Here is a 12,521-nt window from a genome sequence, read left to right as displayed (position 1 = left end):
GCAGGGGGCGCAGCCCACTAGTTAAATAATGATTTTGTTTGAATATATTTATCGACTTTGTTAACCTTCATCTATGAAAAGGTACTTTTATACAGGTATACTAGGGAAATGAATTTGTATTTTTGTAGTGGTAGATACACTACAGTACTCCCCCCAGAATTTTATCTGTGAAAGAATTCGATAAATGGAATACCATTATTTGACTCATTGCTGCTTTGTGTGAAGCCGGGAGAGCTGTATTAAGATTACCGTACTTTTTAACCGCTGATCGTGAGAGTTGTATTAAGTTCAAGGTCAGGGTCGCTCCCGTGTTGCCTTTAGCAATCGAGTGTATAAGTTGTACGGTGTGTGTGATTAAGACTGAGAAGCAACAGCGTGAGGAGGACAATGTCGCAGTCACAAGTAGCAAGTCAACTGTTCAATATGGACAATCCAACAAATAAACTTGTTCAAATCAAAGAGGGAGTTTCTGTCAAGATAGGCGTGTTCACATCACGTCCGGGTCTCCAATGTGGGATTATATTTATCGACCATGTCAACTTTCATCTATGAAAAGGTACTCCAACATAGAATCGAGTTAACATGTCCTATAAACTAGGGAATTGGGATTGTATTTTTGTAGTGGCGCTACAGATGCACTACAGATTTCAATAAAAGTTTAAAAAATTATAAATGTTATACATTAGTAATATAGTTTTATAATACATTTTTCCTTTGCAATTATGCACATTTTCAAGAAAAGAGTTATAATGGTTTTATAGAAGGAAATAATTTTTAATTTTCTTTCTATTAATTACATATATGCACAGATAAATATATGTTCAAAATATTTGTGTAATTGAACAAAAAATTTTTATGTCATAGCAGATTGAAAATTGAAATCATCATTGAAGTCTATTTTAAAGGCAAATTGAAAGCTGGAATTTAGGGTTTGAATATTATTTTTAATTAATAAGTTTTTTAAAATATTATTATACCAAGTTTTTTTTAAAAAAAAAAAAAACGAAGTTGAAATGATAATTTGCATCAATCAAAAAATTTAGGTGTACCTTTGTAGAAAAATAGATTGCAATTTATAATAGATACCCGTTAAAGTTTCTAGTGTTTTTATTCTCGTAACAGATAACGACCGTTTTTTTTTGATAAAAAAATTAAAGCAAACGACAATGACGCGTTTAGCTATCTCGTAGCTGTAAATTAAATTAGGATAAGAAATTGCAAACTATTCTGTAGATAAATGTAGATAAGGAATATATCTTATATCAAACTTATTGGCTATTCAGTAAATGTGTGTTTATGGCATTGCGTTAAGTCTTATTTTTTTCACAAAAAATCATGTACAAAAGTAAATATAATTTTACGTGGAAAATCGAAAATTTTTCTTTTCGCCCGCATGACATGGAAATATCGTGTCCCCCCTTTGATATTAAAAATTTTAAAGCACTTACAGGATTTTTATATCTTTTCCCAAGAGGAGAGAGTGAAGAATGTTCTGAATTTATTTCATGCAATTTAAATTTGATTGCAGATGACCCCATTGATTCTATTCAATGTGAAATTGAAGCAATTGGAGCCAGTGGAAAGATATTGAAAAGTTATAAGTGGGATACATATGCAAACCAAACCATTAAAACGGAGTTAAATGTTCCTAATTTCTTGTCTATCAAAGATTATGTCAGAGATGCAGAAGAATCTGCAGAAGATACTCTTACAATTTGTTGCAAATTTCATGACGACATTTCTACTGAGATTGTGACTGAGGAAGATTTCTGGTGCTTGAAGATTGGTGTCTATCGGAATACTTTTAAAATGGATATACCTAGAGAGGAAACAACGAAACATTTATTAACTTTAGGAGCGAATAATAATTTCGAAATTTCCATCACCGAAACAAACAGTAACTTTAAAGTTACATTTACAAGGGTGGTTCCAGAAACCGATTATGATGAACCATGCATTGTGGACTGTACTTTGACCCTGATTAATGAATACCATTCAAAAATATTATCTGCGAGAGAAAAGCATCATTTTTCTTCAGAAAATTGCTCAAATTGGGAATTTCCCTCAGAATACCTTTCTGAACTATGGAAGAGCAATCTAAATTCTTTGGATGATGATATGTATATTTATTTTGAGTTTTCCGCTTCGAATGGAGAATATTTACAAATTAGCATGCCTAAATATAAATCATCATCTATTCCCAACAAATCATCCTCCACAACAAGTGCTAATCCTTCATTGCAGGAAGACCTTCGAAATCTATTCCATAACAAACATCTCAGTGATGTGAAATTGCGAGTGGATGGCGAAACTCTTGAGACACATAAAAATATTCTAGTGGCTCGATCCCCGGTGTTTGCTGCTATGTTTGACCACCAAGACATGGAAGAAACTCGCAGTGGCATTGTGGACATCGTTGATATTGATGCCGACATTATGAAAACATTTTTGGAATTCTTATACACCGATAGAGTAGATCAAATAGATTATGAAATCTCTATAAAACTTCTGATGGCTGCAGAAAAATACCAAGTATTGTCATTGAAAGAGAAATGTGCGATGTTTTTGAAAAATGAAATGTCAGAGGAAAATGTATGTGAAATATTGTCTCTGGCTGATGCAGTTAGTCATGAATTTTTAAAATCAGCTTCCATTGAATATATAATAGTGAAATCAGCAACAATTTTATCTTCTCCCCAATGGATACCGTGGATGAAAAACAATATGGAATCTGCGACTGCAATTTTTGCAAAATTAACGCTAAGCCAATCTTCAGCAAAAAACTGAGCAACTAGTAAGTTATAGATGAAAAATGCAACTTTTATTTTACTTACAAAGATTTTCATAATAACCTTAATATACATTTTTATAAAATGTAATCTATTTTAAAAACGAAGTTAAGACATGCTTAAAATTCTTTCGTTCTTAACATCATAGCTTAATATCAGTTTGTTTTAACAAATTTAAATTCCTAAAATTTTCATTATGTTCCATAAAATTTCATTTTGTAAACTGAAAAATCTTCAATAAAATTTTTATGATATTATATGTATGTATTATATGTATGATATTATATATATATGCTATTGCTTGTTATGATTTTGCTCAATATTGCTTGTTATGATTTTGCTACAATACTATTTCTTGTTATGATTTTGCTCTCATATTAAAAACTAGTTAGGGTAATTTATTCTTTGGTGAAATAAGAACGTGTAAGGAATTCAAAATGTTCATCCAGAAAGTGGCTAAATCGAAAATTTAGTTCAAATTCTTCACTCAGAAAATAATATGTTCTAAGCTCTACTGGCTCTAAAGCACAGTAATTGTAAGATTGCTGACTTCACATGACCAAAACAAAATGGAGAAATAAATCAAGAGTGATTTCAAAGCATATAATTTCAATCTTTTTTTTCTGTCAAATGAACACTGAAAATTTCATTCCCTGAGAATTTGTAACTTTTTAGAAATGCATCAAGCAAAATTTTAAAAATAAATTATCTTCAATCGAGCAGATTTGAAAATTCATAAACAGGATATTAAAAATTCATCATCCGTTATAATTTCACTCGAAAATAACAAGTACACTAATTAATCTAATCTTATAACTATGTCTCCATATCTGTAAGATTAATTAACACTTCTATTTATAGATAAAATTAAAATAAATTCTTGAAAGAATTCCTCGGAACATTTCTTAATGAATATTTTCGTTCATTTACATCTAGAAAATTCTGGAAGTATTAGGAGCACAAAACTGGTAGATATCAAGATGAAAGAATTAGCTTATAGCTTATATAGAGGGAGAAAAACTTAAGGCATCAAATTGTAAAATAATAAAGTAAAAATGCTTAAGTGAGTTATGAGTAAAACAAAACGAGGTATAAATAAAGAATGCTTGATGAACATTACCACAGTAATTTCACCGAAACACTTTGCAATGACTTTTTGGTAAAATAAACAATAAAATGTTGTATTAGTACCATACTGTTAGTTAGTAAATGTGGTAAAATTATGTAATTTTATTCAAATTCTGGTAATTTTAATAGTTCTAGAATAATTTGAGATATGCAAAAAATGTTCATTTTGATAATCTTTATCAGCGATTGTTAGCTTTGTTTTTTGTTAGTTAATTGTTTTTAATTCTTATGTAAGCAATAAGCTACCATCAACCAACCTTAAAGGCTGTAAAAATTATGTATTTATTATCATAAAAATAGCCGGATAAGGCAAAATAAAACAAAAAAAGGAATAAATTTAATCAACTTAACTGTTTCTTATCGTGTCTTATCTTTTACTTATCATAGCTCTCTCGACATCCTAAAATGAAAGTGCAGATGTTGTGGATTCGAATCACACAATATTTGTTTTAAATTTTGTCTGCGCGAATTTTTGCTATCTTTTTCTTGATAAATAATTTGCAAATTAGAAAAAAAAACTCGCTTCTGCATCACGAATTTAATGCATGTGTTGGTCGTAACATGCATTGAAAATCATTTGTTTGAGTACTAAAATCATTCATTAAATACATTAAATATATTGAATATTCAATCAGGGAGTTAAAAAAAGTATTTACCATGTTTTCGCTTTTATGGGCTCCGTCACGAAATTTCGGTGATTTTTATCGGAGCGCTTTTGAAAAATTAACAATAAAATATAATTTTGTCATGTGAGATATAATTTGATAAGCATGGTAAAATTTGGTAAATGTGGTAAAATTTGGCATTTTTATCATGATACCGTAGAGCATGGCACAAAATCACTTATTTAGTGAAATTTATTTTTCAGTTTTGTATTTTTTACCAGATATGTTGTAAGAAGACCTACAAATTTAAAAACCAGAATTTCAAGTGAATACCATACCATATAAATGGAAAAAATACAAAACGAATGGTTTAATACTAGAATGAGGTATGCTAAATTTCTCGGGGAATGGCGGAATAGCCAAAAAATAAAACTAACATTAGAACGTCGAAACTTTGGACCACTCTCTTCAACAAACTATTGCGACCATATTCGACAAATTACGGCTGTATTTTGTGAGTCAGATGTCCGAATCTTTAAAACGATGAATCTGATCGACAGTTAATTAAATGTCACTCTAGGTATAGTAAAGGAAGAATGGTGTTCCACATTCATTCAGAATACTTTAAAAACAAATATTTTAAGTTCTCCATTGCTTCAAAAGATAATAACCTCATTGAATCGATGTGGAAACCACGCAATCGATTTTATTGGTTTGTGGTTACATGCAAAATAACTATGCTGGATATGAAGAACTATGAAACCTGCTCAGAAACATACAGACATTTCTTTGAGGAAAAAGAATGCACAATAACAATTCCTTTAGACATATTTTTAAATGAACTGAAGCGAAACGCTGAAGAATACCAACGCTCCATGATAAAAACTGTTTATTTGACAGCTGAATTCTCCTATTCTAACGGAATGTATACACACTTTATTCAAAATAACAAATCCTTTCGAACCAAAATTCCTTCCTTAAAGGATGATCTACGAGCCTTATTTTATAACAAAAAATTTTGCGATGTGAAATTGCGAGTGGAGGACCAAGTTATCGAAGCCCATAAAAGTGTTCTGGCAGCTAGATCTCCAGTATTTGCTGTCATGTTTGACCATGGTATGACTGAAACGCAGATGGGCATTTTTGACATTGTTGATACCGATATTCATATTTTGAAGTTATTTTTGCAGTTCCTGTACACGGATACCGTGGATGAAATGGATTATGAAATCGCAATGAATCTGTTGATGGTGGCTGAAAAATATCAAGTTCTGTCGTTAAAAGAAAAGTGTTGTATGTTTTTAAAAACTGAAATGTCCATTGAAAACGTGTGTGATATATTGTCTTTGGCTAATGCAGTCAATCACGAATATTTGAAATCAGCGTCTGTAGACTTTATAATTGGAATACCAGGGAATGTTTTGCAATCACCAAAATGGGAAACATGGAAGAAACACAATAAGGAATTGGTGAGAACAATTTCCTTTCAATTATACTTAAATGCGTCTTCACGAAAAGCTAATATGTGCTGTAAGTATTTAAAGAAAGATATATAAGCTATCTTTACTTATAATGTTTTCATTGAACATTAATACAAATGTATCTGATAAGAGCATAACCTTAAGGGTTTTCAAATCTTTTCCAGTAAGTAAACCTTGTTTTTAGAAAATCATATTATTTAGTTATTTTACAAGTGATATTGCATTTTTGTTAATTGGTGAGATATTTTGATTCTAAAATCATGCTAAATTAAGTTAAATTGAATGTAGATTTCGAAGGGCAAACGACATGGAATCTACAATATTGTGTACGGAATATACGGAGAAAATAATTATGGCAAGACAACTATACTTGTATGATAAATGCAAAACTGGTGTAAAAAAGCTAGAATTTTGGTAATTAAATCAAAATATACACTTGTTAAACAATCCAGTTGTATTTATACTATTTATAATTTTTCCGTTCGTTATGGTAATGGTTTACAATCTTGATTTTCAGAAATATAGTTATTGTCACCTCATATTTAGCAAAAATGGAAAAACAGAGAATTAAATTTGACCGAATAAATAATTTTTATATCTTTCTCTAACGTGTCGCAATAAGATTATCAAACGTTCTTCAGAACTATTATTCATTTCAGGATTCGTTTGATAATTTTAACTTTTTTCTGTGCCTTTTACAATTAAAGTAGCAATAGTTTTTTCAATGGGTTATTTGAAATTGTACTTAATTTTAATGGTTAGGAGGTGGTTAATTGTTTATTTATATATATATTATATTATTATACTATTATTATTAATATATTGTTCATTACTGAAGAGAAAGTAAATCTATCTGACGCTTTCAAGTGCTTTAAAGATACTAAACTCGGATTAATAAAATTATGCTGACTGTTTTATGAATCTGTTATGGTTAAATAGGATTTATTTATTTATTTGTAAATACAAATAAAGGATTATAAACTTTTTTCAATCTGAAAAATGGAGAGCACAAGTTAACGTAACAAGACAAATATGCATACAGTGCCATAGCGGTATTCGATCTTGCAACATCCCTGCTCCAAAGTCGTCATCAGAACAGTAATACCGCAAGGCTAGATGGACTCCTTGGCTTTGCTGATAGTAGAGCAATCATACATTTTTCGGGTTTTGATGCCAAGGAGGACTGTCCTTATTTTTGAGTTATCTGTTTTCAATTTAGCAAGTGACGAGTCCATTTTTTTGTATTAATCACGCGAGCTTGCATAAGTATTGAAACCAAATTTATTTATCTATTTTCATACATCCAGGGATTCGAACTCGCTACCTTCATTTCACGCAGACGTTTTATGTTCGGCCACAGAGACTCCTATAAAACAAATATTCTAATGAAATCAATATTCCAGCTATTTATTCTTTATTTATTGTCACACATATATATGATGACTAATGAGCTCATTTTAAAGTACGATTTAGTACAAGTTTTTGTTATGCTGAAAGTTAGAGAAGTACAAATTAGAGAAGAACATTACAACGATGCAACTGTCTTAGCAGAGAGGTAACTGATTCGAATCTCACAGTATCCCTAGATTTTTGATGCGCTTCTCCATCTTGTGTTAGTTATTGTTTGACAACCTGCATATGTATGTGTTACAGTAAATAAATCAATATAAATAAACAAATAAATAAATATTTTTTTTCTAATCCCCTCCTGTGATAACATCCGTTAATTCAGGCATCTACAGGGCGATTTTGTTGACCTCTCTTACAGGGCAACATATTAGGCTGGCCAGCGTCGCTGTCTCAGTAAGGACAGATAGCACAGAGAAGGAAAGAACATCCATGCCTAGGCCGGGATTCGAACCCAGAACCTTTGTGATGTAAGGACACTTCCCTGCCCCCTACACTGGCTTGTCGGCCAAATACTTAAATATAAATACATAAATTAAGCAATGGTATGTAAGTAAAGAAAAATAAAGAAATAAATGTAAATGTATAAATATATTTATATTTTTGCTACCGGGTATTGGTGGGTCACGAAATCCCTAAATCCATTTAAGATGTTGGGACAGCATGCTACGTAATATTTGAGCTACTGATTTAGTTCAGGCTACTGCTTTCGTACATTACATATTTTAATAGTTTTTAAAGTTTGTAGACGTCAGCATCTAGCTAGCATAGAAAAAATATTAACCGGTAGAAAGCAGAGTAAACACGAGTTTAGTAAATAACATAGAGGTTATCAAACGAATATTTTCGTTATCTCAAATAATACAAAAACTGCTGAACTTACCAACTATTTTTGAAACAATTACCTCATTTTGCCTTATTTTCCACCAAAAAGCGTGATAATCAAACCATGTTTGATTCTTAATTTTACTACAATATATTACCAAAGCACTACATTGAAAATTATCGTACTTTTCAGAGTTCCCACAGGCACGGAATCTTTTTTCAATATCTTATACCAACAATGTCACTGCTAACAGCTCTACCAATCGTCCAGCGAAAATTTCATTTATATCATCATTTGGTTTGCTATCTTATATTTGTAAAAAAATGACAAGCAAATTATAAGAATTACGAATCAAATTACGGCAAAAAGTATTGGCTTCCTGAGGTCATCATCCGTAAAATAAATTTTTGCCATAAATTGGATTTAACAGTGAGATGGAATTTACCATAAAATTTGAAAAATTTGGTTTCGAAAAATGTAGAATAAGGGCATTCATTAGAAAGCACCACATGATTTAAAAAAATCAAATGGTAGGGAATTTTAAATTAAGTTGTCGCAAAATGTGAATAAAGATGATCATTTCTGTACTCACTATATCATTCGGTATATCATTTTTAAATACTTAAATTTAAATTATTTAAATAAGCGTTGATCAAAAAAATAAATTATTGTTACAAAAAATTATTTAATTTAATTTTGCATTAAACATGCATTGGATTAACTTTTGATAATCGAGTTTTATAATTTTGATGTGTGCATTTTTGAAATTTTTTTAAAACTAATTACAAAGATATGATTCAATTTGCAAAAAGTAAAAATAAAATACTGCGTATGGATTCCAAACCTACGACTAGTCTTCTGTTCAAGTTATTACGGCCATATTTCCCAGATTGCAGCTACACCTCATAATTTGAGATGTGCTAAGTCTGTCGGGGAATAATGCACAGACAGAAAAAAAATTGTCAAATTTTTAATCAAGTATTTCATCAGCACAAATTAACTAGCGTGTTCAAATTCAATCCCCCGAACTCAACCACCTTTATTATTAGAAATTTAATCGCAGAGAAGTTTCTAGGGTGTTTCGATTTTAATTTTGTATTCTAAATTTCTTTTTTTTTACAGGTATTAGTTAAATTTTGAACTCTGTTTTATGGATACCTTAATTACTTTAGATGTTATTCAAAGGAACCTTGAAGCTGTGGCACGATGTTCATGGAAAGTGTGAAATAATGAAACTCACATAACAGTCTAGCAACTTGGACCGATGCTTCCAGAAACTACTAAAATCCTGTAAAACTGTTGTTCTGTGCAGTTTCAAAACAATAAAGCCAAGCAGAAAAGAACATTTACGTAGAATGACGAATTCAATATACACTCAAAAACATATTTCAACCTAAGTCGCTTAAGAACATGAAGAAATTTAGAAAGTGAAATATTTGATGAAAAGCAAATGAATAAAATGAAAATTTCAAGAATATGTGTTGACTTTATTAGAGGACATTTATGAATGGAATTTTAAACAATTAAAAAGCTTTTCTCTCCTTAAGGTGACATAGTTTATTTTTTTATTTTCCCAAATAAAATAGAAAGTTACATTAAGTCAGATATTCTCATAGTGAAGCTAATTATTTATTGAATGGTGATTTTTGGTATGGACTGAGTTATTAGGGGGTCCGATGCAAAAACAAAATATGTTTATGATTTGATTTAATTTCAATAGTAGTTTTGCTCGTCGGAAATATAATTACTTTGATCAGTGCAAGAGTTAGGTTGAGTGAAATTTACCGTCTTGTAATTTTACTTAATTTTATAACTGTCGTTGAACAGCTGACCCGATATTTGAGTTTACCACTACCATGTTCAAGTCTGCATCCTTGTAAATTTGAACCCATTCTAGAAGACGAGTGAACTACTGGAATTTGGAGGATTTATTGATGAAACTAACATACATTTGCATTTCTGGAGAGGAAAATCTCCAAAGACCTCCCACTGTTAACTTGGGGGCAAGAAGGCTCTAACTTATGATCCGTCTACTGCTGAGGAAATATTTAACGCCAGGGTGTCGTCATTGTGAACCGGGTGTGGAATTCGTATCGATCAGCTATCTTTGGGATTCGAACACGGGTCAATTCATTAGGAGACGAGTGCTTTATCAATTCCTCCTAGAAGAGATAAGGCCTCAGCACGAGTTATCATGAACAAAAAATTTGATTCTTTAGTAATGACATCTTTCGTATTTTGCCCCAACAAAGCAGCTTAGAAGCCTGAACGCATTTACATATTTCTTATTTTCCTCTACAGCGCAGTTTATGTTCGTTACGTTGGAATAATAACTTGATCCATGCTGAGGTCTTCTTTCTTTTAGGGGGTGTTGGCTCAATCCCCTGAGCCACCACGACTCTATCTAAAATTATTGACTTCTTAAATCTCATTTGACTCTCAACAATAAATTATGAAACTTGGTTTATTTATTTATTTGTTTGTTTCTGCATCAAACCCTTTAATGGAGTTTAGCATAGTGAAGTTTGTTTAAATAAACCGTTTTTAAAACTATATTATGAAGTTAATATCAACGATATTTTTTAGGATGCGTACTTTAGACGGGCGAGCAGAAGCTAGTTATTCCTTTTTCTAAGGAAAATCGGTTCGTTCAGAGAAAGAAAATTAAAATAAACAATCATAGAAAGACTTAAAATAGCCAAAAGGGGTCAATTTCACCCTCGCAAGAAGAAACACTCATTTTTGAAATTTCATGACTGTTTTTCGTGACATTAGGAAGATGATTTGTAGAAGCGAAATGGGGTTCAAATTGTTAAAAAAATGTCACGAAATATTTTTTTAAAAATTATATAATATCGTGGACTCGGTGCTAGAAGTAGCTTAGTTAAGGTAATTTATATAGCTTTTTGCACAGTGTAATTTTTCACTGTGTAATTTCCCAATTCTATGATTTTTTGAGGCTCTTTGGGTGAACGTAAGCCTCCTCTATTCTTATCTTACTCGGCCTTTCCCATGTTCATTGAGCATTGACTTTTAAAAAATGACATTGGTTTTTAGCCCAAAAATTTTATACATGTATCCCAAGTATTAGATACTTTTTGGTTTTTACGAAGTTTATTGTAACATTTGCATATAAAACTTGTACATTATTACCTTATTTGGTATATTTCTAGTATTTATTTAGTTAATTGTATGCTTTAACTGTTAGTTTCCATTAACTGACCCTGTAACTGTTTTTAAAAACAGTCGTTGAATTTCATCGTTTCTGCCCCGTATCACTGTCTCTCTCTCTCTCTGGATGATTCACAAGATTTTCCTCTACCGGGTCTTTCTTGTTTTGGTGTCTAATTTCATAAAAACATTGTTTTTTGTTACAATTGAAACCAGGTATTTAAGCCACAAAACTATTTTGAATTCCCTTTCTTTATTTCTTTTAGTTAAGAGTCTGTATCAGTTTATTTAAAAACCACACTATTGGAAACGTTTAGAACAATTAACATAATTGAATAACAATTAGTTTAATAGTTGTACTACCATATTTAAACAAAACACCCAAATTATCATAAATAAGATGGTATTCAAACTGTTAACTGTGAGAAGAACGATTGGTTAACTAGATTCACCTAATACAGTCAGAATTTAAACAATCGCATTACCTATATTTCTGTAATCAAGCCTCCTAGTTCCTTGCTTTTGAGTACATATTATAGCCTGGAGGGCTAATCTGAAAGTCTAATCACCAACAGGACGGAGGTGCGAGCTCCACCGTTGACACCATATTATCTTCTTCTCTCCGTTTAACACATGAAGAGTTTCCAGTGCTTCGCACAGCACAATTTTCCCCTGTGACACTGAACTATCGGAATATGATACTATCATTCACGCGATGATGGCAGCACCTTAAGGCTGCTGAGCACAAAAAAATCTATTATTTCCCGCCTCGTACGAGAGGTGGAACAATGAGATAAACTAATTAATTTCCTTGTTTCTTTTGATAAAACATAACTCAACCACAACCTAACTCCGATTCCCATTACCTAGCGAAAAGTCTAGCTTCAAGTTAAATTTCTTTGTACTGTTTTGAAACTATCCTAGTTGTAAGTGGTAAAAAAACATATAGTTCAGTATTGATGGTTCTTATAACCAGAAGTGTTGTAAATGTTTTCAAAACTGTAAAGCAAACAAGGTTCTCGACCATTTACTTTACAGTTTATTGGGTGAATAGAATACTGCCGGTTATTTAATCGTAATTTTGGAATAAAAATTCTAACAGTGGATTTTGTTT

At 31.2% G+C, this 12,521-nt stretch overlaps 1 protein-coding gene across 2 annotated transcripts; it reads left to right on the top strand.

Moving 5' to 3' along the window:
* The first annotated feature begins 1,282 nt into the window (after positions 1-1,282).
* Positions 1,283-9,711, top strand: LOC107449568 (speckle-type POZ protein-like). Of its 2 annotated transcripts, none has more exons than XM_016065123.3 (2): positions 1,283-2,794; positions 9,359-9,711. In XM_016065123.3, the coding sequence occupies exon 1, from the start codon at positions 1,336-1,338 to the stop codon at positions 2,785-2,787; it is 1,452 nt and encodes a 483-aa protein (XP_015920609.1). In that variant the 5' UTR covers positions 1,283-1,335; the 3' UTR covers positions 2,788-2,794; positions 9,359-9,711. The 2 variants fall into 2 exon arrangements, with proteins under 2 accessions (XP_015920609.1, XP_042911494.2); XM_043055560.2 differs by lacking the exon at positions 1,283-2,794 and adding an exon at positions 5,237-6,052.
* The last annotated feature ends 2,810 nt before the right edge of the window (positions 9,712-12,521 follow it).

The sequence above is a fragment of the Parasteatoda tepidariorum genome, chromosome 5 (genome assembly GCF_043381705.1).
Source record: "Parasteatoda tepidariorum isolate YZ-2023 chromosome 5, CAS_Ptep_4.0, whole genome shotgun sequence".
NCBI classification, from domain to species: Eukaryota; Metazoa; Arthropoda; class Arachnida; order Araneae; family Theridiidae; genus Parasteatoda; species Parasteatoda tepidariorum.
This window is presented reverse-complemented; position numbering and strand designations above follow the sequence as displayed.

Bases quoted from the DNA above. Each gene is read 5' to 3' on its own strand.
- LOC107449568 (XM_016065123.3), top strand. From the start codon at position 1,336: ATGTACAAAAGTAAATATAATTTTACGTGGAAAATCGAAAATTTTTCT.